This window comes from Elgaria multicarinata, chromosome 12 (assembly GCF_023053635.1).
Source record: "Elgaria multicarinata webbii isolate HBS135686 ecotype San Diego chromosome 12, rElgMul1.1.pri, whole genome shotgun sequence".
Taxonomy (NCBI): domain Eukaryota; kingdom Metazoa; phylum Chordata; class Lepidosauria; order Squamata; family Anguidae; genus Elgaria; species Elgaria multicarinata.
In genome coordinates, this window is record NC_086182.1 from 16,135,449 (window position 1) to 16,158,362 (window position 22,914).

At 44.7% G+C, this 22,914-nt stretch overlaps 2 protein-coding genes across 2 annotated transcripts; one reads left to right on the forward strand and one right to left on the reverse strand.

The window, feature by feature from the left end:
• Positions 1–1,153: 1,153 nt before the first annotated feature.
• LOC134407267 (major prion protein homolog) lies at positions 1,154–6,996 on the reverse strand. Its single transcript, XM_063138960.1, has 3 exons — positions 6,780–6,996; positions 2,209–3,391; positions 1,154–1,881 (listed from the first exon to the last, which is right to left on the reverse strand). Exon 2 carries the CDS (start codon positions 3,353–3,355, stop codon positions 2,585–2,587), a length of 771 nt encoding a protein of 256 aa, XP_062995030.1. The 5' UTR covers positions 3,356–3,391; positions 6,780–6,996; the 3' UTR covers positions 1,154–1,881; positions 2,209–2,584.
• A 2,304-nt stretch (positions 6,997–9,300) lies between these two features.
• LOC134407422 (prion-like protein doppel) lies at positions 9,301–16,172 on the forward strand. The gene is made up of 2 exons (XM_063139195.1): positions 9,301–9,515; positions 15,230–16,172. Exon 2 carries the CDS (start codon positions 15,238–15,240, stop codon positions 15,817–15,819), a length of 582 nt encoding a protein of 193 aa, XP_062995265.1. The 5' UTR covers positions 9,301–9,515; positions 15,230–15,237; the 3' UTR covers positions 15,820–16,172.
• The last annotated feature ends 6,742 nt before the right edge of the window (positions 16,173–22,914 follow it).

The following is a 22,914-nucleotide window of genomic DNA, read 5'->3' on the forward strand; positions in this document are numbered from 1 at the left end:
AGCTATGAAGAAGAACGGGCCTTGATCCAGGGTCAGTCTTTTCCCTTAATTACAAGATAATCCCTTGGCCTGCAAACTACTTTATACCATGCGAAAGAATCAGATTTGACTGTAAAAGAGGAGCGCAGAATCTCAGGGACAGCGGAGTCATAGAATCATAGAATAGTAGAGTTGGAAGGGGCCCATAAGGCCACTGAGTCCAACCCCCTGCTCAATGCAGGAATCTACCTTAAAGTATACCTGGGAGATGGCTGTCCAACTGCCTCTTGAATGCCTCTGGTGTGGGAGAGCCCATGACCTCCCTAGGTCATTGGTTCCTTTGTCATACTGCTCTAACAGTCAGGAAGTTTTTCCTGATGTCCAGCCAGATTCTAGCTTCCTGTAACTTGAGCCCATTATTCTGTGTCCTGCACTCTGGGATGATCAGGAAGAGATCCTGGCCCTCCTTTGTGACACAACCTTTCAAGTACTTTTAGAGTGCTATCATGTCTCCCCTCAATCACCTCAAGGCTAAACATGCCCAGTTCTTTCAGTCTCATCTCATAGGGCTTTGTTTCCAGACCCCTGATCATCCTCATTGCCCTCATCTGAACACACTCTAGCTTGTCTGCATCCTTCTGGAAGTGTGCTGCCCAGAAATGGACACAGTACTCAAATGAGGCCTAACCAATGCCAAATAGAGGGGAACCAGTACCTCGTGTGATTTGGAAGCTATACTTCTATTAATGCAGCCCCAAATAGCATTTGCTTTTTTTGCAGCCACATCACACTGTTGGCTGATATTCAGCTTGTGATCTACAACAATTCCAAAATCCTTCTAGCTTGTAGAATCCAGATCCAGCCCTCCTTGGGTCCCCTACCACAGTTCCCCAAAACACACACCTCATTCCCCTAGTCCATCCCTCTCCACCCCCCTCACCAATCCTTTGGTGTTTTCCCTGCCTTTGTGCAGGTTTTTTCCTCATTCAAAATGGTTGTAATGTCTCTCCTAAAGCTTAGGTAACAGCAGAAAGAATTTTACACTAAAACAGAGGTCCCCAACATGGTGCCTGTAAGCCCTCCCCACAAATTTTCCTTTTTTTCTGATGTTAGTATTCCCCCCCCCCGCATCTTTAATGCACTTACACGGATTTTGTATGAAATGCATACAATGTTCTAGCATTGTACATTATTACATCAAACAAAAGCAGATCAAATATCCAAATAAGCATCCATTTGAAGGTGGCATCTATATTCCACCCCTTCAAATATTGAAAGTGTTGTAAGGTCCTCAATCCGTTACATTATAGGAGGTCAGGGCTTATCCTTCCGGTGTTGAAATATCAGTCTTTTAACTGTCAAAAGGGTGCAGAGAATCCATTTACATTGACCAGTTGTTAATTGCTATGCAGCAGGTAAATCACTGAAAAGAGCATAGCATGTAAATCAGTGAATATTAAAGACTGTTCTAGTACAACAATTATCTTTGTAATAACACCCCCTAACCCAAAAAAGAAGCAATTACTGGACGTTGCCAAAACTTATGTTTAAAGAAGCATTAGATTTGTTGCACCGCCAGCAATTAGCCACATCAGATGATCTCTTACGAAAGAGACATTGCTGTGTCCAATAGAGATGAAACAAAAGTTTTGGCTAAATAAGGCACAGCCTAAGATCCCTAGATGTAATAGGTAGATGCCAAAGGAATGATTAACTACTTTGTGGTGGTGCCCGCAGCAGTTTCTTAAATTCCCAAATGTGGCCACCAGTCCAAAAAGGTTGGGAACCCCTCCGCTAAAATATTCTGATATTATTGGTATGTTGGGCCCCACCCCCTTTGCTTTGGCCATGCCCATCACTGGAATGCAGACCCTGAGAGCTTTCTCCAAAATGGAATTTGACCTTTGGTAGGGTGACCATATGAAAAGGAGGACAGGGCTCCTGTATCTTTAACAGTTGTATTGAAAAGGAAATTTCAGCAAGTGTCATTTGTATATATGGGGAACCTGGTGAAATTTCCTCTTCATCACAAAAGTTAAAGCTGCAGGTGCCCTGCCCTCTTTTAAATCTGGTCACTCTAGTATAGCTCCCGAACCTTTAACTGTTGTGATGAAGATTGAATTTCATCAGGTTCTCCATATATACAAATGACACCTGCTGAAATTCCCTTTTCTATGCAACTGTTAAAGATACAGGAGCCCTGTCCTCCTTTTCATGTGGTCACCCAACCTTTGGGGTGTAAAAGAAGTAAATGTTGCTTGGCAGAAGCCTGTATGTTTATAAATATTTAGCAGATCCTAACGGCTCCTAAAAGACTTTCCACCAAAGAGATACAGAAGCAAGAACTTATTCTTCAAACACACACACACATGCACAACCACATGCCTCCTATTGTTTTATATAGATCTCATTTCTTCTGGACATTGGCTAGATCAACCACCTTCAAAGTTGTGCCTTGCAAAAGTGTTGGTCTTCAACCCCATCAGCCCCAGTATAACCAATAGTCAGGAAAGCAGAGAATGGTAATTCAAAATATCTGGAGGGCATCTGGTTGGGAAAGGCTGCACTAGATCAAAAACAGACTGGAGAATTAAAGAGTGCAACCTTACGGTATCAGGAAAAATAGGAAGAATGTGATGATACAAAGCATGGAAAGGTTGTCTAAAAGTACAGTAACGCCTGCCCCCGTGCACAAATCATCTAACACTTGGCTTTCCACTTCATCGGTTGTTCTAGCCTCTCCTCCTTCAGGGCGGGAGTACAGTCTGTACCTCTCTGTGCAAATTTCATGTACCATTCGGGACCCGACCCGGGTCTCCATCTCATCGACCATTTGATTCCCTTTGGGCTTGATGTGCCCTCGCATTGTGGCGTTCACACAATCTCTCACAAAGTCGACGAACGGAACAGGGTCGCTGTCGATCGGCTCATAAGTGTGGTCAGTAAAACGTTGCCGGTTTCCACTCCACCACCGTTCCTCATCGCAGTTGGGAAAATGAGGATAAAAAGGCAAGTTGGGCACAGTGGTGGTTGAGTAGTCGTCATAATCGTTTACCGCAGCATCACCTGCAAGACCTTCTTCTGCCAGTTCCATCATGTTGAGATTGAGCAGCCTAGACCTCCCTGGCCTGTCTTCATACTCGTCCAAGTTGTCACCTTCTCCATCATTAGGGTATTGTGGGTAACTGGGATGGTGCGAGAGGTAGCCACCGTTGAATTGGACAGAGCCAGAATGTGGTGGATAGCCAGGGTGAAGTTGGCTTCCTCCATTCCAGCTGCTACCACTGGGTTTGGGCTTCGTTTCAGAAAGGGAAACATCAGTCTGGAGTAAGATCAATAGAATTGCTGTCCAGACGGTCACCAAGAACTTTCCCATGATGGCTATTCTGCAAACCAAAATGAAGATGGAATACTGTTAAATAAAGAATAGTCTGATGTTTACATGGGGGGAAAGGTTCTTCAATACCAGGGATGGGGAATTGGTATCTGAAGTGGCAGCAGGGGGTGGGGAACCCCCCAAAAAACCTCTTAGGAAGGAGAAAGGAGCTGTGCTACAACCCTGCCAACAGTGAGTTCTATCTATGAGAAACTTCAGAGAATTTCTCCTCCACTTGGAGTAATTCGGTGAAATTGTCCCCCTCCCCAAATTTCTCTGGTGACAAATACTCTGGAGAATTTTGAGAAGCGCACAGCTGTAATCTGAACCTTGGAAAAGCAAACACTTACAAACACATCATGCACCTCCTAGTGTGGAGTCCATAACTGCCCTTGAATTCAGGCACCCAGCCCGTCTTTTGATCATGGGACTCAAAGCAGCCAGACTCCCCATCACGCAGCTCCAAGATTAGCCGGGGTAGAGCATTCTTTATCATAGGCGTGCGCAAGGAGTGTGCTGGGTGTGCCCAGGCACACCCTAATGTCTGAAACAATAAGTATCCCCTCGATTCTCCTCTCACCTGCAATGGCCCTCCCATAGTCAGGCAAGCTAAACACTTAGTAGGGCATCAGTGTCCACAGTGTTTAATAAATAAATGAATTTTAAAAATGTCCTTTATGAATGAGTATTCAATAAATGTTCACCTTTTAAAAAAAATGTTCCATGGGTGCACACTAGGGATGTGCTCCGCTTCCAATCGGACCGGCGAATTAGAAGCGGAGCGGGGTGCTTTGCCTCCCCTTAAGGCGGAGGCGAAGAGCATTGGGGGGCCAGCGGAGCATGGCGAAGAGGATCGAGGTGAAGGCGGATCCTTCGCCTCGATCCAGAGCTCCGCCGGAAAGGTAAATGGGGTTTACCGACAGTTATTTACTGTCACATGCGGCGACAGCGGCAGGGCCCGGTAACCCCCCCTCCTCTCCCTTACCTGACTCCGTCCGCGGTCCCTCGGCTTCTTCAATTGAGCCCGTGGTTCAACCAGGAAGTCTAGGCTGCACTTGCGGCCCAGACTTCCTGGCTGAACCGCGGGCTCAATTGAAGAAGCCGACGGACCGCGGATGGAGGCAGGTAAGGCCCCCCTCCCCCTTGGTCCCTTACTGGGCTCTGCCGTCGTCGCTGCACGGGCGGTGACAGTGGCAGGGCCCGGTAACAACCCCCCCCCCGCCCTCCTCTCCTGGCCTTACCTGGCACCACTCCCCTCCACTGCGGAGTTCCGATTCAGAGCCGGAGCTCTGCGGCGAAGAGGAGCGGAGTATGGGCGGAGCAGCGCGGAGCGGAGCGGGCCGATCCAAAATTTTTGGATCGGCCCGCGGGGCGGAGCGGGGGGTCCGTGCACACTCCTAGTGCACACCCTAATGAAATGTGTTGTGCGCGCCTATGTTCCTCGTGATCCTTCTTAGCAGTCTCCCTCTCCTACTTTGGTGCCTAAGCCACACTTCCAGGCCAGGAGCCCCTTTCCCCTCTTTCGCTTGAAGCAGCTCACTGCCTTGTATTTCCAGAGAGATCCATTCCCTTGTATACCCAGATAGAGCTTCACACCCTAAGAAACACCGATTGTTGCATTTTGCCCACAGCCATTTCAGCATGATTGCCCATCCATACGGGAAGCCTGCTTGCTTGTCACATGGGGTGTGCGGCGGGACCTCCACTGGGTGGCAAAGCCACTTTTGTGAGGCTGGATGGCCTTCCATCATGGACCAATGGAGCAGTTGGGGCTGTGGACTTGAGGTTCATTGGGGCTTTGGGTAGGCAAGGAGGGAGCCTGGGACATTTATTTATTTTTATTTATTTACAATATGTACATACCACTCCCCATCCAAAAGAGTCAGAGCGGTGAACAACAAGTTGAATAAAAACATAAAAAGATAATAAAAAGCATATTGAAATTACTATTTTTAAAAGATAAATTCCTGGAGAAGAAGGCTATCAAGGGCTACTAGCCCTGATGGCTATGTACTACCTCCAGTATCAGAGAAATTAAGCCTGTGTGCACCTGTTGCTGGGGAACATGGGTGGGGGGGGTGCTGTTGCACCGTGTCCTGCTTTATTGGTCCCTGGTCAATGGCTGGTTGGCCACTGTGTGAACAGAGTGCTGGACTAGATGGACCCTCGGTCTGATCCAGTAAGGCTGTTCTTAAGTTCTAACAAAGTTCTGATCAAACCCCTGCCAAGGACTTTCAGAATCTCAAGCCAAGCACAACTATACACACACTTAATTGGCTTCCATTCTTTGCATGAACACTGAACAACTCTTTCAAATACATGGTTTTCACCACCAACAGAAACCTCTTTCACAACAATGTAAGGGCTAGTAAGAAAATGTATTAATTAAAAGGGGGGAAGGTACCCGGGGGGTGGATGGGGGCCTATGAGCATTATGTTGCCTACCTTTCTATAAGCCATTTCGCTTCTTTTCTTTTCTTTTTTTAAGAAAGAGGAGGAGGAGGAGGAGGAGGCTGTTTCTGGATACCCAGGGAAAAGGCACAGGGAAAGGTATCACATGGCATCAGGGGCTTCATGAGAAGGGACTGGCATTGTTATAGGGTCCCACTAGTATTAGAAAGATTTATCCACAGAGAGACTTAGATGACCAGTAAATGCTTTGCTTTGTCGCTTGATTTTGTAGCATTTGGTAAGGAGAATGTGGACAGGGAGACCTTTCTCTCCCTCTCTCATACTAGAACTCAACGTAGACAATGGGGTCATCCCATGAAGCTGATTGGTGGGAAATTCAGGACAGATAAAAGGAAGTCCTTCTTCACACAGTGCAGAGTTAAGCTATGGAATTCACTACCACAGGATGTGGTGACGGCCACCAATTTGGGGGTTGGATAAATTCCTGGAGGAGGAGGCAATCAAAGACTACTAGTCCTGATGGCTATGTGCTACCTCCAGTATCAGAGGCAGTAAGCCTGTGTGCACCAGTTGCTGGGGAGCATGGGTGGGAGGGTGCTGTTGCACCAGGTCCTGCTTTATTGGTCCCTGGCCGATGGCTGGTTGGCCACTGTGTGAACAGAGTGCGGGACTAGATAGACCTTTGGTCTGATCCAGCAGGGCTCTTCTTATGTTCTTATGACCCAGCTTGGTTCCTTTCAGGTAAGTTCCAACGAACAGAGCTTTTGTGCAAGGCACTATTCCGAGTAACAAGCAAAGAATTAGAAAGGCACCGTTTAACAGCACTGGCCTCAAAAACAGCATTGCAAAACAGTGGAGAGAACACGCAGGTCTTATCACCTGCCTTAACAAATATAGAAGCTGACTCACAGTTTCTTGAAATTAAAAAGCAGGCGATCACTCTCGCTTCTCTGGGTCCTTTTAATCCAAAACTCTGGGTGCTTTTAATCCAAAGCTCTAACAAATTACTTACTGTCTCAGGTCCAGGGAATGTTGGAGCAGGTTTCCCCCAGGACAGGAGCTTCACGTCTGCAGCCACCTCTGGTTTCCTGCGCTGTGTCCACCGGATGACCAAGGCAGGCCTCGCCTCTGGACGTCCTGACTCAGTTCCTTCCCCCTCTTCCTGCTGCCACCTTGTGCTTTCGAGATAAGGCCTTTCCCTGGACGTGCTCTTGTGCGGCTCCCTCCCCTCTGGATTTTTCTGGCAGCAATGGCTGTTTATTAGGGAGCTCAGTTGCATAACGAGTGCCTGAGATCTTCTCCTGTTGTGCAGGGTCAGTTGGCAACCCCAGAAGTGTCTTCTGTAGACCAGATAAGTGGAAGAGGCTGGGATAAAGGGGAAAGGGGGGCTGGTAACTCCTCCCCAGTACAGCCGTCTTGCTCCTTTCCCCATGCAGAGTGTGGTAAGGAGCAACCCTCCGCCTCCCATGCTATCTTTTTGCATGGAGAAATTATTCCATTGTGAGTAGCGGTTGCGAGGAATGAGCCCGATGCAAACTGTGGTGGAGGACAAAGAGTTAAACCTCACCTCTCCAGCACACACTACAGTCCCAATCTCTCTTGCCATCCCTACATGCTAGCTATTTACAAAAAGAAACGTCTTGCACACTTGGGCTAACCATGTGACAAACATTACGTCTAATTTATTTATTTATTGCATTTATATCCCACTTTTTTTCCTCCAAGGAACCCAAGGCGGCGTACATAATCCTCCTCTTCTCCATTTGGTCTTCACAACAACCACCCTGTGAGGTAGGTTGAGCTGAGAGTCTGTGACTGGCCCAAAGTCACCCAGTGGGTTTCCATGGCTGAGTGGGGACTAGAACTCAGATCTCCCAACTCCCAGTCCAACACTTTAGCCATTACACCACACTGGCTCCATTGGCTTTGAACAGCCCCAAACGTCAGGGGCGGCCCTATCATAAGGCAGAGTGAGGCAACCTCCTTAGGCAGCAGAGACTGTGGGGACAGCAGCAACAGCTCCCAAGCTGTTCTCCCCCCTGGCCCCAGTCATTCCCCTCCGTTGCGAGGCAGAGTTGTGGGTGTGACCTGCAACTCTAAACTAGCCCTCAGATGCAATGGAAGTAATTTCTCCATTGCTAGTATTGAAGTAAAATTAAACTACATATCCAGGCAGCTTCTATATGTGAGATAGGGGGTGGGGGTGGCAACTTGTCTTTTGTCTGAAGCAGCTGAATGTCTCAGGCTGGCCCTGCCAAACGTGCTGGCCGGCGAGACCACATTACACCAGTCTTTTTACAACTTCATTGGCTGCCAGTCCAGGTCTGGGCCCGATTCAAAGTGCTAGTATTGATATTCAAAGCCCTAAACGGTTTGGGGACAGGTTATTTGAAGGAACACCTCCTCCCATATGTATTTGCCCGGACCTTAAGATCATTCACAGGGGCCCTTCTCTGTGAGCCCCTGCCAAAGGAAGTGAAGCAGGTGGCAACTAGGAGGAGGGCCTTCTCCACTGTGGCACCCTGGATGTGGAATGAGCTCCCCAGAGAGGTCTGCCTGGTGCCTACACTGTACTCCTTTCGTCGCCAGCTGAAGACCTTTTTATTCTCTCAGTATTTTAACACTTAATTTTAACTTAAATTTAAATTTTACTGTTCTAATTCTGTATTTTAATCTTATATCAATTTTTGCTGCGTGGTTTTATCCTGGTTGTGTTTTTTATACAGTATTTTGTATTTGTGTTTTTAGACTGTTGTTTTATTATGGTTTTAATTTTTGTGAACCTCCCAGAGAGTTTCGGCTATTGGGCGGTATAAAAATGTAATAAATAAATAAATAAATAAATAAACCAGAGGAGGCGGGGGGGTCCAATGTCAGTGGAGCAGTGAATTAGCTCCAGTTTTCAGTCAGAACTGCCTGTAATATAGAGGCCTTGTTGTAAGTTATGGGTCAAGGCAGTGGCAGCTGGTGGCTCTGATGTCACTGGGGCAGTGAATCCGTTCTAGATTTCAGTCCAACCCAGTCAGAACTCTGAAGGAGCTCTCCAAGGTGCTGAATGCATTTTGGTGGTTGGTTTAGCACCTTGATTAGTTCCTTTAGAGTTCTGACTGGTTCTGACTGAAACCCAGAGCGGATTCACCGCCCCACTGACACCAGAGCCACCAGCTGCCACTGATGGTACCCTTTCCTTGCAAAGATTGCTCCAGACCTTTGATCATTTCGGTTTCCCTTTTCTGTCCCCTTTCCCTGCTCTCTTATGGTTAGCGTATCCTTCTGAGTAACGTAGGATCCTACCTTGGGCCCACAGACTTCACTCCCCCCAAAACCCCAACCCATTTCAGCTTCCCAGTCAATGATTACATGCCGTCCTTTGCTTCAGTCCTACTTTTTAAAACTAATGGCAAAATATCTACTTCATTTTACATCTTTGAAACGTTGAAAGCCCTGCTTCTGCCTGGAGCCTGTGGTCAGTCGTCGAAGCTTCTGGTGGTAATTTGTTTTTTGTTTTAATTTTTTTTTCCCATAGCCTGGGAATGGCTCCTGGGACCGTTTTTCATCTACCTAACGCTTTTAGAACAGTGGCGGCAGCGTTCAGAGATGCCTGCGCGAGAAATGATTGGCCATGCCCATCACCGACCCTGCCCCACTTATCATTATATATTTTGAGAGACAAGAGATTTCGGAGCATAGAGAAACCTGCCCTTCAAAAGAAGAGAAGAGACACCGACCGGAAGCGATCAACAGAGGGGTAAGTCATGCCCGTGTTTATTCAGTCTTTGTAGGACTCATATAGTAACCACTCCATTATATTACTAACTATGGCTTCAGCGTTGCACTGAATGAACGCGTTGTTAGGAAGAAAGCCCCATTGTAATGAATGGACATTCCTTTCACGTCATAAGCTTGGGTTCAGGATGCCAGTTATAAAGTCAGCTAATGACCCCGCAGGATCTGAAGGACTGATGGAGTTATCCAGGTTTTCAAGAGTCCTTTCACAAGACAACCTCAATAGGGGCCATCTCTCAGTGAGTCTATTTTCACACCACTAGTTGCTGGGGAACATGGGTGGGAGGGTGCTTTTGCACCGTGTCCTGCTTTGTTGGTCCCTGGTTGGCAGCTGGTCGGCCACTGTGTGAACAGAGTCTTGGACTAGATGGACCCTCAGTCTGATCCAGCAGGGCTCTTCTGATGTTCACTATTGTTGAATAGGGGTCTTGCCGCTCTTGCTTATCCTCTTTCTCGTTGTTGCTGCCACTTGTTTGCTTGGCAGGCAGAGAGCCAGGGAGCAAGGAGGCAGCGGCATCTGTTGCTGCTCCTTCTCACCACCACTGTTGTCTAAGCCAGAGAGAGAGGCCCCATTCAGAAGACATCTTAAACCATGGCTTTAACCACAGCGGTTAAGCCAGAAAGCCAGGCTGAGTTCAGAAGACACTTTAAACCATGGCTTTAACCATGGCTTTCTGGCTTAACCACCGTGGTCAAAACCATGGTTTAAGGTGTCTTCTGAATGGGGCCATTGGTAGGTCAAAAAGCAGGTTGAAGTGGTGATGAGAAGGAGCAATTCCAGGGGGCTCTTGTCAGCAGACCCTTGCTGTGGTGTGAGACCTCGGCAAATGACCGACCGTGCCTACCCTCAATGCTGGCTCTGCGGAGGGCAAATGGAACTACCAGGGTAGTCATATTTCGTTACAGAATGCAACAGATAAGCACCTGATGTTTCTTCTCTGTTGTCTCCACATCTATTAAAAACCTTCAAAAATCATTGTGTTGCATTTACAGGTCTCTCTAAATGCATCTTAAAATCCTATTCCACAGGAAGCACAAATTGTTGGATTAGCTGGGCTGTAAAAGATTTCAGAAAACAAGACATGGTTAAATACTTCTTAGGAAAGAAAAAAATGGTTTTTTTTAAAAAAAAAAACCCACAAACTACGCAACTACAGTAAATCTCAGATATAAACATGTTTGCTGTCAAGATTCCTTTTGTCTGACTCATCTGCTCCTAAGGAGAAATGAACAGTTCTACATTTATTTCATTTTCTTTGATTTCTGTTCCTGGGAAAGTCCTAATACATTCAGAGGCAATTTCATTTGTTTAACCCTAATTTTACAGAAAAAGGAGAAAGTATTGTTTGGCAGCTTTTTTTATTTTCCCAAATCTTATCAATCATTTTGTAGCTTTTAATGTTGTGTTAACTGCCAATCTTTGATTTGATTTTTTAAAATCTTATTTGGTGTTGTTTTAAGGCTACTTTGCATTTTTATTGCATTTTTATTGTATTGTTTTATTTTTAAAGTGTCAGTTTGTGAGACACTCTAGTAAATTCTTGTTATAGGGTGGCCAGTAAATAATGCAAATAAATAAATAAATCTGCTCCAGGTTTCATATTCTCGTTTGTAATCAGTACTTAAGGGTGAAATCCTATACATGTTTAGATAGAAATAAGTCCTAGAACTCCTAGCATCCTCCAAGGAGCTATTATTGTAGGACTTATTTCTATTTAAACATCCATAGGATTGTGTCCTAAACCATACTTTGGACACGACAGGAAACTATGTTTTAACAAACCATGCTATCCTCTTCAAAGCTAGGCATTTCAAAAGAAGAAAGAAATGTTCAAATTCAAGGGCTTGTATTTGGTCCTATAAATCATGATTTATTAGACCCAGACCTTACATCTGAATGGGGCCATTAATTTTAAGTAGTGCATTATTATTATTATTATTATTATTATTATTATTATTATTATTATTATTATTATTATTATTAATCTTGTCTTTCCACAAACTATTCAAGGTGGCTTACAAAACAAAAAATTAAAACAAGAAAAAAAATACACACAACTTGAGATTCTCCAGTAAAAGACTTAATAGCTAGAATGTAGCAGCATAAAGTCAACCGAAGGGCAATATGGTGCCATTCTATAAACGATTACACGCAAGTCAACCCAACTGAGTTCAATGGGATTGTCTCCCAGGTAACTGTGTATATAGGATTGCAGCCTTAATCTGCAAATGGATGTTGGAATTAAACTGGTTTTACTGCCTATCTAAATGCGAGCAGCAGTGAGGCTTTGGAAAACCCTCTGGTGAAACTCTTCAAAATCTTGTCCCAGGTATTCATTTGCTATATTTCTGTAAGTGTTGGGGGATGGGAGCAGTGGACTAAAACAGGGCTTTAGAACAAGAATAAATCAATATGGGACAACTTCGAAAAAGATCTCTTCCTAAGTTGAAAACGGTTTTCAATATTGTGTCCTGGGCCGGATCTACACTACTATAAAACTGTTATAAAGTGCTTAAAAGCAGTAGTGTAGATCCGTTCCATGAAGAAGAGCCTGCAAGACTAAAAATGCACTAAACTTTGTGTATTTTCTATTAAAAATTGTTCATAAGTGGCATTGGGATTTTTCCACTCAGTATTGGAGCGAGGGATGGGAGGGCACCACCTCCAGCATAAAGCCAAAAAGACCAAGAGGTGACAACATAATTGTGCATGTGCTTGTGAGTCAATGTGCTCCTTTACAGTTCTGGCTGGTTCTGACTGATACCTGGTGCAGATTCACTGCCCCACTGTCTTCAGAGACATCAGCCTAGGGTGACCATATGAAAAGGAGGACAGGGCTCCTGTATCTTTAACATTTGTATTAAAAAGGAAATTTCAGCAGGTGTCATTTGTATATATGGAGAACGTGGTGAAATTCCCTCTTCATCACAGCAGTTAAAGCTGCAGGTGCCCTGCCCTCTTTTAAATCTGGTCACAGTACAGCTGCAGTATAGCTCCTGCAGCTTTAACTGTTGTGATGAAGAGGAAACTTCACCAGGTGCGACATGCATACAAATAACACCTGCTGAAATTCCCTTTTCTATGCAACTGTTAAAGATACAGGAGCCCTGTCCTCCTTTTCATATGGTCACCCTACATCAGCCTGCACTGCTTCCAACACTATAATTTGATGATTCCTTGACTCACAGTTCATCTCTCAGTGTGTGTCTTTAAAAAAATGCCACCTCTTCTCTCTCTCTCTCTCTCTGTCTCAATCTCTCTCTTTCTCTCTTATGGTCAGCCAGTAAGTCTAACTATATGGAGGACTATACCACTTTACCAGCTTAAACGTTTGCATCTGTTGCAAGGAGAAACAGTGGTATGTTCAGCCTTCGCCTGCCTCCTAATTCCTTATCATCCTTGCCTACGGAAGGCTGGCTCGACCATTTGAAAAACGCAAAGTACATAGCACATAGCTGAATAATGGAATTTGATACAGCTACAATAAGGTGTAGTGACAGTCATCAACTTGGACAACTTTAGTACAAGAGTAAGGCAAATCATGGTGGATAAAGCTCCCCGTGCCTGCTTTTCATGATGACCATAAATTATCTTCCGTGTCGGAAGCAGTAGTATGTCTCTGTGTACCAGTTGTTGCGGAACATGAGCGGGAGGATACTATGGTGCTTATGTCCCGCTTGTGAGCTTCCCAGAATGTAGGACTAGATAGGCTTTAGGTCTGATCCAGCATGACTCTTCTTGGGTCCTTATGGTTTAAATCAAAGTGTGGCAAAATTAAGCTGTTTCGAGATATCAGAATTCTGAGAACAACATTTGAAAGTGCAATACTAGGTTGCTAATGGAAGGTTAAACTAATGAGGGCTCTGAGAGCAGGGTCGTGTAAGTATTTCTGTGGTTTGGAAGGTTGAATTGATAGAAGAGTTTTTTCATCTCCCCCTTCTACGAAGCTTTTTAATTCTGTAATTAACAAAATCTTTCCTGCTTGGGATGAAGCCAAGAACATAAGAAGACCCATGCTGGATCAGACAAAGGGTCCATCTAGTCCAGCACTTCATTCACACAGCGGCCAACCAGGTGTCGACCAGGAACCCATAAGCAGGACATGGGTGTAACAGCACCCTATCACCCAGGTTCCCCAGCAATTGGTGTCTATAGGCTTATATACCCCTGATACTGGAGTTCTGCAATGGGACACCTCCTCCAGCTAAGTGGAAGGGGCAGATTGTGCAGTGCCACCTCCAAGTTTTGGAGGGTCCTTGGTTAAGTGAGTCTATCTTCTCACCACCCTTGTCATCAGCTCCTATTGCTCTTCATCCTCTGTGCCCCCAACATTTATCAGTGCACTTCAGTACTGATTTAAAAAGCCCCTCTAGTGTAAATCTAGTCATGGACAGTGTAGGGATGGTGCTTTAATTTGCAGGCCTGATTCTTCTAGGTCCCAATCAAATTAGATGCTTTCATTTACCAAGATGAAACAAAGCCATTTGTGCAAAAAGATGACAGTTCATTGATAGAAAATGGATGCAGAATATCTATGAAAAGAAAGCTCATGCCTCCCCAGCTAATCAAGCTCTCGTAGCTGGGTATCTGTCGGGGGCGGGGGTGGGTTGACGGCATGCTAAACAAAAGCCATCCCTTGAGCCACAAAAGCTCCCCAGGCTGACTGTGCACATTGAGCCCTGAAGTCAGACCAAACGGCAGGGCCAGTGGGCTTGATTTTATAAGCCTCTTTCCCCAAGCTCAGGAACTGACTAGGAGAAGTGTGGGGGGGAGAGAGCTTCCTAGCTCAAGAGTGGGACAAAACAGCTTCACCCTTATATTCACTTCATAAGGCTGGTCAAAAGCTTCAAGGTGGAAGCTGTAGTTTGCCAGCCTGTGTGAAAGACCTGTCTAATTAACTAGGAAGCTTCTAGTTAAGCCAAATTACACAGGTCTACTACTAGCATTTAGGAACTCTGTGAAGTCCAAATTTTCGCTCACTATCCATCTCACTACAGATGGGGTGGGGAGTTTAACTCTTTCTCTTCCAATCATGGCCCAGAAAAAAATCATCTCTCTGAAGCTGTTCTTTGTATTTCAAGGGAATCTCCCACTGACCCATGGCTTAGAAGAGGTGATATTCAGTAGGGCCCTGGCAGAGTGAAATTCCCCCTCCCCAACCTCTATGGTCCAAAGCTCCTCCTCCACTCCACTCCACTCCACTCCACTCCCCCTCCCCCGGGGCTGCTATTTACATTAGAAGGTGCAAAAGTGTGAGAACATCTAAAATAGATCCCAAAATGAAGATGAACGTCTCAGCAGAACGACTTTATTTGTGAAAAGCCCAAGGCACTTCAGCCTGTTTTTATTTTAAGGCCTTCTTCAGGGGGTTATAAAAGAAATGTCTGCAGTCACCAATGAATTGCAGTAAGAGACATTTGTTATAAGAATTTCCACAGACGTTTTTCTAAGCCTCTGAGGAAGGCCTCAAAATAAAGGTAGGCTGAAATGTGTTGGGCTTTTGACAAATAAAATCTTTGTTCCAGCCTACTGAGACGTCTCTCCCCATTTTGGGGTCTATTTACATAACTTTAAAAAGTTATGAGCTTGTGTCTACTTTGGCCTTAAAAATCTTCTTCTGCTCTCTGTTAGAGGATCAACTATTAACTGAACTAGTTTTTTTTTCCCTCTCAAAGAGTTCACCATGCAGAAAAACCTGGCGGCAGCCATTCTCTTGGTGGTCCTTTGCGGAGACGTTTGTCTCTGTTGGAGACCGAGTGGTTCCGGGAGCAGGCGGAATAGGAAAAGTTCCACCAGTAGCACCACCAAACAGCCAACCACAACACCGGCATCGACCATCCAGAAAAATCTGTGTTACGGCGGTCAAATGATCGACAACATGGAATTAGAGTTAAACGACACCAAGTTTTACAAGGATAATTGGAAGGCTTTTCCAGACGGACTTTATTACCCCAACTGCTTCTCGCCTCGACGGCCTAATATGACCCAAGAAGCCCTCATTGGTGAATGTGTTAATTTCACGATGACTTCAAGCAAGCTGAAGCTCCCTAAAAAGAAGGAGTCCAGCAACCCAAAGGACAGGGTGATGTGGGTTGTGATTAACCATTTGTGCGCAAATGAATCTTGTGGTCAGCCATGCTCACGACCTTCAAACGCTGGAGGCTGCCATTACATTGATCGATTATTGATGATTGTCTTAGTCGGTTGTTCTGTTCTTCTGGGCCAAATAAAGTTACAAGGTCAAGTTCCTGATATGAAAACCTAAGGTAGCATCCAAAGTTAGTCCTACTTAGAGTACACCCATTACAATGAATGTGACTTAAGTTAGGCATGGCTGACTTAAGACCCCGTCATTTCAATGAGTCTACTCTAAGTAGGACTAACTTTGGCTACTATCCCTAGTAGGGAATAAGCTGATATCAAAGGGTACTAATAGCCCTGTCACCCCACGCTTGAATTCCTACTTGTCAAGCAAATGAATTAATCAGCAGTACATAAGCATGCCCTATCATTTCCCAATCATCAGCTTTGTCATTTACACTCTGCACATCTGAGAGTAGCATGTAAATTATTATAACAACGCAACGTTGTATCAGTGATTTATTTGGTGCCAGAAAGATCAAGGGCATCTGTAATGATCCCTTTATCCTATAGAATGAGTGATGGAAGCAAAGTTGTAGTGGTGATACAGGGGTCGCAGGGACAAAGTGCTGGAACATTTTTAATAGCAGTGATGATGGCATCACCCATGTTTCCTCTGAGTTTAGCTGCAATCCTCATCTGAGAGCATCATCACATCGGGGTGGGGTGGGGGGTGGGGAATCGCATTGGGTTACCATCGCTTCTTCTCCCACACATTTGTCCCTCATTACTTCCTCTTTTGAAAAAGGAAGTAAACAATGTACATGTGTGAACCATCCAGCGGGCCGTATATCTCCTGCACACAGCAGGAGATATAGCAACAACTTCCGTCTTTAAAAATAAGTCAGACTTACTGGGGTGTTTTGTTGTTGCATGAAGAAGGCTAGAAGGGGTGGGAGGCACTCGGACGGCAGACAACATTGTGAGAGGGATTCGTGAAAATCCGTGAGTGCCCAGTAATGAGCATGCAATAAAACGCTCGTCTGATGGAGCTCATAGCTTGGGGGAAATGGATTTTTTCAGCAACAATATATATTGCAATTAGCTTGACTCCTGCAGGCTATCTGCACGCTAGTATTTTGTTGCTCGGTATCATACTTTCCCGGCATTTCCATGGGTGCCTGGAACAGCCAAGCATGAGGCTTGACGGGGGAGCCATTGGACTTCCCCCTCCCAGCCACTTCCTCTCCCCCTGCTCACCTGTTCACCAACCCACGGGACTTACCTGAGGCCTCTGCACATGCTCCTCCCCACATGCCTCCTCTCTGGTCTCCCTGCTCCCCCCCGTTCCCTCCCAGATGGAGCCCCCCAATTTGCCTTCCTGCCGACCCACAGGACTCTCCTTGCAATGAGCTATACTTGTATGTGTATGCGCGCACACAGAGAGAGATATTATACACACATACTTATATAAACCAACACAATTGCCTGCATTTCTGGACTGTCTTTGGGGGCATGGCAATGGGGGATGGTCATGATGAGTGCCTGCACTTCAAAATGGACACCGCTCCATGTAAGACCAAATTCGATGCAACATTTGCCACTTACTGGATGGCTTTTGAAATATCCCTGTGATGAGTGCATATAACTTTTTTAATGTTCTGCACAGCTGATAAATTTTCAGGGGCTTGCATAGAGAAGTTACTACAAAACCATTGTTCCCTGCAGCACAGACATTGATTTTGCCATGGTCTCTGTCAGTAACAGAAAGGAGCTGTCAACAGTGTGCAATGCAGTATGTGTGAGTGTTTCAGGGTCTCGTGCAACAATCCTTGGTGTGAACAAATACCCAAGTACACCAGTGTCCCTATTTCCCTGCTGTGAAATGTCAAACGCAAGGAAACCCTGTATGTCTAATCTGTTTAGACATCGCATTTCCGCATCTAAGCAATCAAATTTCCTAGAATACAAGGTTGGTGCATTCTTCATCTTCTTCTTTGTTTCACAAATCCTTTCCTCTTCCTCTTGCCCTTCCTTGAAGGAGATCAGGCTAGTATGCTTTACACATACCTTCCCACGCATTTTCTCCACACAACAACCCTGTGCTGCGCACCCTATCCTCCAACCCCCTCTAAGCTTCAGGAAGATAAACATGAAAAGGAGAAAATTCAGAGAATTAATCGGGAAGCTTTTGCTGATGGTCCTCAGCCAAAATTAAAGTTTTCACAATACAAGCTTGAAACAATGTTCAGAAGTGAACAAGAAAAAGTCGTCTTGAATAATAAAGAGCCATTTAGATCCATGGTCAAATTTTCCAGTCCTCATCTTTTAGAAGCACTGAAGTCCCTAGCACATCCTGGGCTGGCCGATGCTCCCCTTTTACCATTACTTACTTGCATCACCCAAAAAGCTAGGAATTATTTTAAAAACAGAGAGAGCAAAGGTGCCCTTTCACAAAGCTTTGCAGGCCAATGACATTTTTTAAAGTAGTCTAATTTGTGTGAACCGCCCAGAATTTGAGTGAACTGCCCAGAGAGCTTCGGCTATAGGGCAATATAAAAATGAAATAAATAAAATAAATAAGGTATCCTACAGCTCTCAGCTATGAGAGGACAGTTCTCTATTTGGAGGGCTATCCAGTTCAATTCCAGTATAAAGATCAAGGACCATTCAGAAGGTAAATCTGGCCTTGAAATTTGCCATCAACAGCACCTGGACAGCAGGTTGAGCAAGGCATACAGGGTACCTGGTCACACTCTGGTGAGATGGGCTGTATTTCTATTTGAATTATAATGCTATAATTTAAATGTGCATTTATACCTATAAACTTGCATATGCAAATTTTATGCAAATTGCTTTTTGTCCTCTTTTTCTTTTTGATTATTCGCCACTGGCCACCCTAGGTTTAGAAGCAAACCAAATGATGGCTTGTAGGAACATGGTTTGACCAATTTGGAGACGGCCACAAATGATGGTTATTCCAAATCTGGAAGCATGAGAGGGGGGGAATTAAAGAACCTGAAGGGAATGAGGGAGAGTCCATGCCGGGGCAAACCATAATTCTGCCATGAAAGAGGGAAAATGCAGTTTAAATCTCCACAAAACAACACACCCCTACACAACAGAGCAAATGATGGAATTCACTACCACCAATTTGGATAGCTTTGAAAAGGGGTTGGATAAATTTCTGGAGGAGAAGGCTATCAATGGCTACTAGTCCTGATGGCTATGTGCTACCTCCAGTATCAGAGGCAGTAAGCCTGTGTGCACCAGTTGCTGGGGAACATGGGTGGGAGGCTGCTGTTGCACCATGTCCTGCTTTGTTGATCCCTGGTCGACAGCTGGTTGGCCACCGTGTGAACAGAGTGCTGGACTAGATGGACCCTCGGTCTGATCCAGCATATGGCTCTTCTTATGTTCTTAAATTGTTCCCAGAATGTATGTCTAATTGCTCTTGCCTGGAACCTTTTAATATCAGTAATGGAAAGACCTTCCATTTTCCATCCTCTACGGCATAGTCACACAACCCAGAATGTACCAGCAGGAATTAATCTTGCATTTCTGATTAGCATCTTCACCGCTCAGAATTTTCCTTCCCATTAACCTGAGTGACTCCTTTGAAGTCATCAGCAGAACAGCATCCATTAGCTGAACTGCAAACAAAACGGGGAAGAGAAGAGGAAAAGCTTTTCCTGGCACAGATCCCAATCCGCCGCTGTGTTTTTGTGTGGCTCCTATTCGTTTCATTTGGAATTGCTCAGAAGTATCTCATGATAGACTGTGGTGGATTTGATGGTTTCTTTATTTAAATAGATAGCCCAATCCCAAAGATTTGGGGTGGGGAAGAATACTTATTAATTAAAAAGACATAAAATCCCATTAAAATTGGATCGTACCAATCAAACTTCAAGCACATTAGGACTTCCTAACCTTCCACAGGCTCATCATTGACTCCCAATGCCAGCTCAAACAAGTAGGTATTTCAATGCTTTGGGGAAATGCTCAGGGTCAGATTTTGGTGTATATCCAAGGGCTGGGAGTTTATTAAGGCTAGGCCAGCAACTGAGCATGCATATCACTTGTTTTCTCATCCCCGAGTTGAGGATTTGGAGCTCATCATCAGACGTGACTCCACTCTAAAGCATAGTATGTGATATGATATAGGGGAAGGGAAGTAGCTGAGTGGTGGGGTTCATACTTTGCATGCAAAAGACTCCAATTTAAATCCTTGCATCTCTAAGTAGGACAGGGAGACACACTTGTCTGAAACCCTAGACAGCTACTGTCAGGTACCAGTGATAGGCAACTTGTGGTCCTCCAGATGTTTTAGCCAACAATTCTCATCAGCCCTACCCAGCATTCTCATGGTGAGGTATCATGGGAATTATAAGCCAAAACATCTGGGGGGTCACATGCTGTCCATCCCTGATGTAGACAGAGCTGAGATAGTTGGGCCAATGGTCTGTAGGAGTCATCTCCCTCTGTTCCTATATTACATTTCAACCTTTGGTGTTTCATCTGTGATAGTGCATTCACCCATGAGAATTACCACCCACTCACAGTGTAATCCTATACAAGTCCACTCAGAAGTAAGTCCAAATGACTTCAATGGGGCTTACTCCAAGGTAAGCAGGTATAAAATTGTGGCCTCAACCAACAGATATGCACAAAGGAGCCATCCCATAGATGGTACTGTTCATAGGATGAACTTGCCTAATCACAGGGCCTGGATGGAACATAGATTTGTAATGAATGGCACGTAGGTTGGAATCCAAAGATTCTTTTTTGTTACTAATAACTGCCGTGGCTACAGAAAATCTTTGGTTATCTTTGTTTCTATGATATCTTGATGTTCTTCCATCAGCAACTACTGACTCCTAGTTGAGTTGAACTTAATGTAAAATTATATCAATTGTCATGTGATTTTATTCATATTTATGCCTGTGTAACCACCATGAGATGATAATAATAATAATAATAATAATAATAATAATAATAATAATAATAAATGTGCATACCCTGAACTGCTTAGCAAATGTAGCAATCTGTTTATTTTGTCCATGAGTAGATAAACTACAATGTGAGTTCTCCCCCCCCCCCCACTTCACCGCCCTGCCCCCCTGGGACACACATACACCTAAACAGAACACTTCACATCCCCAGGCTGGCTGCTGGTCGACAAATTTAGAACTGGCCTTGATCTATCCATGGTGGTTAAACATTTTGAGCTAAACATTATGACTTAGCTTGTTGTGTGAACCATTCCTAATTATGGTGACTACATAACCACAGTTTAAACAAGCTCACTAACTATTTGCTGCAAAAGGCTTAGCAGCCTAACCATGGCTGAACAGGCCCATCAAATACTGCTGAACGTTTCTGAGTTCCAATTATTCTATGGTAAATACAGTCAGATCCCCAACAATCCTGTGGTCAGTTTATTAACATGCTTTGCTTCAGAAGGCAGTGCAGTTATTGTAGAGTAAATGACTGGAGGGGTGGAGAACCTGAGGTCCTCCAGATGTTGTTCCACTCCAAATTTCATCAGACCCTGCCAGGATGATCAAGGATGGTAGAAGCTGTAGTCCAAAAACATCTGGATGGTCACAGGTTTCTCATCCCCGGAATATTGAATACAGAAAATGTAATAGGGAAAACATCTGGAGAAAGTAAGTCTCCAGATGCTTTTGACTTCAATTCTCAGTATTCCTGACCACTGGCCTTGCTGGCAGGGGCTTCTGAGAGCTGAAGTCCCAAACTTCTGCACTATGGTTTAACCAAGGGTTGTTAACCACAAACAACCCAGAGTTCAAAATCCAACAACAAACCAGTGGTCCTTTTCCTGTTTACGATTAACAACCATAATTAAACCATAGTGCAGAGTTCACACGTAATGACAACCCACAATTCAATGACCACCCATACTCAACCCATACTCAATTTGTACTCAACCTATACTCTGTGTCGTCATTACATGTGAACCAGATCAATATCTCTGTAAGACAACTTTAAGGACGAAAACAATTAAAACAAACAAGCCTTCCCTCTGCCAAAAAAGGGCTGTTCTTTTCCAAACCCATCAATAATTTTTAGAAAAGTGAATCCATTAGGAAAGCTGCATCACAGCCAACTCCTTCATTAGAATATTGCCTCTCTGATGTGGGTCCAAGCTAAATGTGATAGGACAGCTATCCATGCTTCACATACGCGGTGAAACATGGATAACTTACGATGCACCAAAAAAGAGGACGCAGATGTGCATGACATTTGCCTATGCACATTTTTATGAGCCGACATTCATTTAGGAATAATTACTAGACTTTAAACTGAAACATCGTTCATCTCATCAGAACGGCAAAGCCTATAGCCAGGTGACTTTTGTACCTGCCTGCTGAATCTGCTGCCCAGCTGCTAACCTCCAGGCTCCTACTCTACTTTGTTATAGTTCTTTATCTTTTAACTAGATTTGGGCTGGACGGCCCTGCAAATAGCGGACATTCAAGCGACTCAGCACAAGCCCAGTCGTTCGAGCAACTCGGCACACCCTCTTCTTTCGTCAGCAAAATATCGCCCTTCAGTGCAGACACCCCCAAGGAGGTTCTGCGACGTAGCGCGAGGACGGCAATATACAGGGACGGAAGGGCGGTTCTATCCCACGTGGAGAAAAAATGCCGCACTTTCCCTGTCTTCGAAAAAAGTGGAAAAATGGAGGGGAAGAGGTGAAATGACTGCAGGACAGGAACGACGTCGTGTGAGGGTTGTGGGGCAAAACGGTAATCAAGGCAGGACAACAGTGCAATAAAACACTGGTGTGATGGAACTCATAGGGTCTTAGTAATATTTGCTTTCATTACAAATATACCAACAGAGCATTCAATGTGTCTTGCCTGAAAGTCCCCAAGTAAGGGTGCCAAGTTTTGAATCCATCCTTCAGTTGTACCTACGATCTGCAGTAGTAGTTAGCATCTTATCAGGCTTAACTCGCTGCACTGGAAACCTTCCCTGGCTAATGCACTGGGATTGGCTGGCTGGGAAATGCTGGGAATTGTAGGACATTTTCCTCTCATGTATAGGATTGTGCCGTAAAAGAGTGTTAAACCCACGAATGTGGGGGGGGGGAATATATATGATCCATTTGATTCCATTCTTGCCCTGCAATAAAATAAAGCTCCCACCAAAGCCCACATTGCAAATGGAAGTATATTTACAGTGTTTAAAATGCCATTGCCAGAAAAGAGTATGTAAGACTTCCCAGACGGTGCTCTTAATTGTGAGCAGA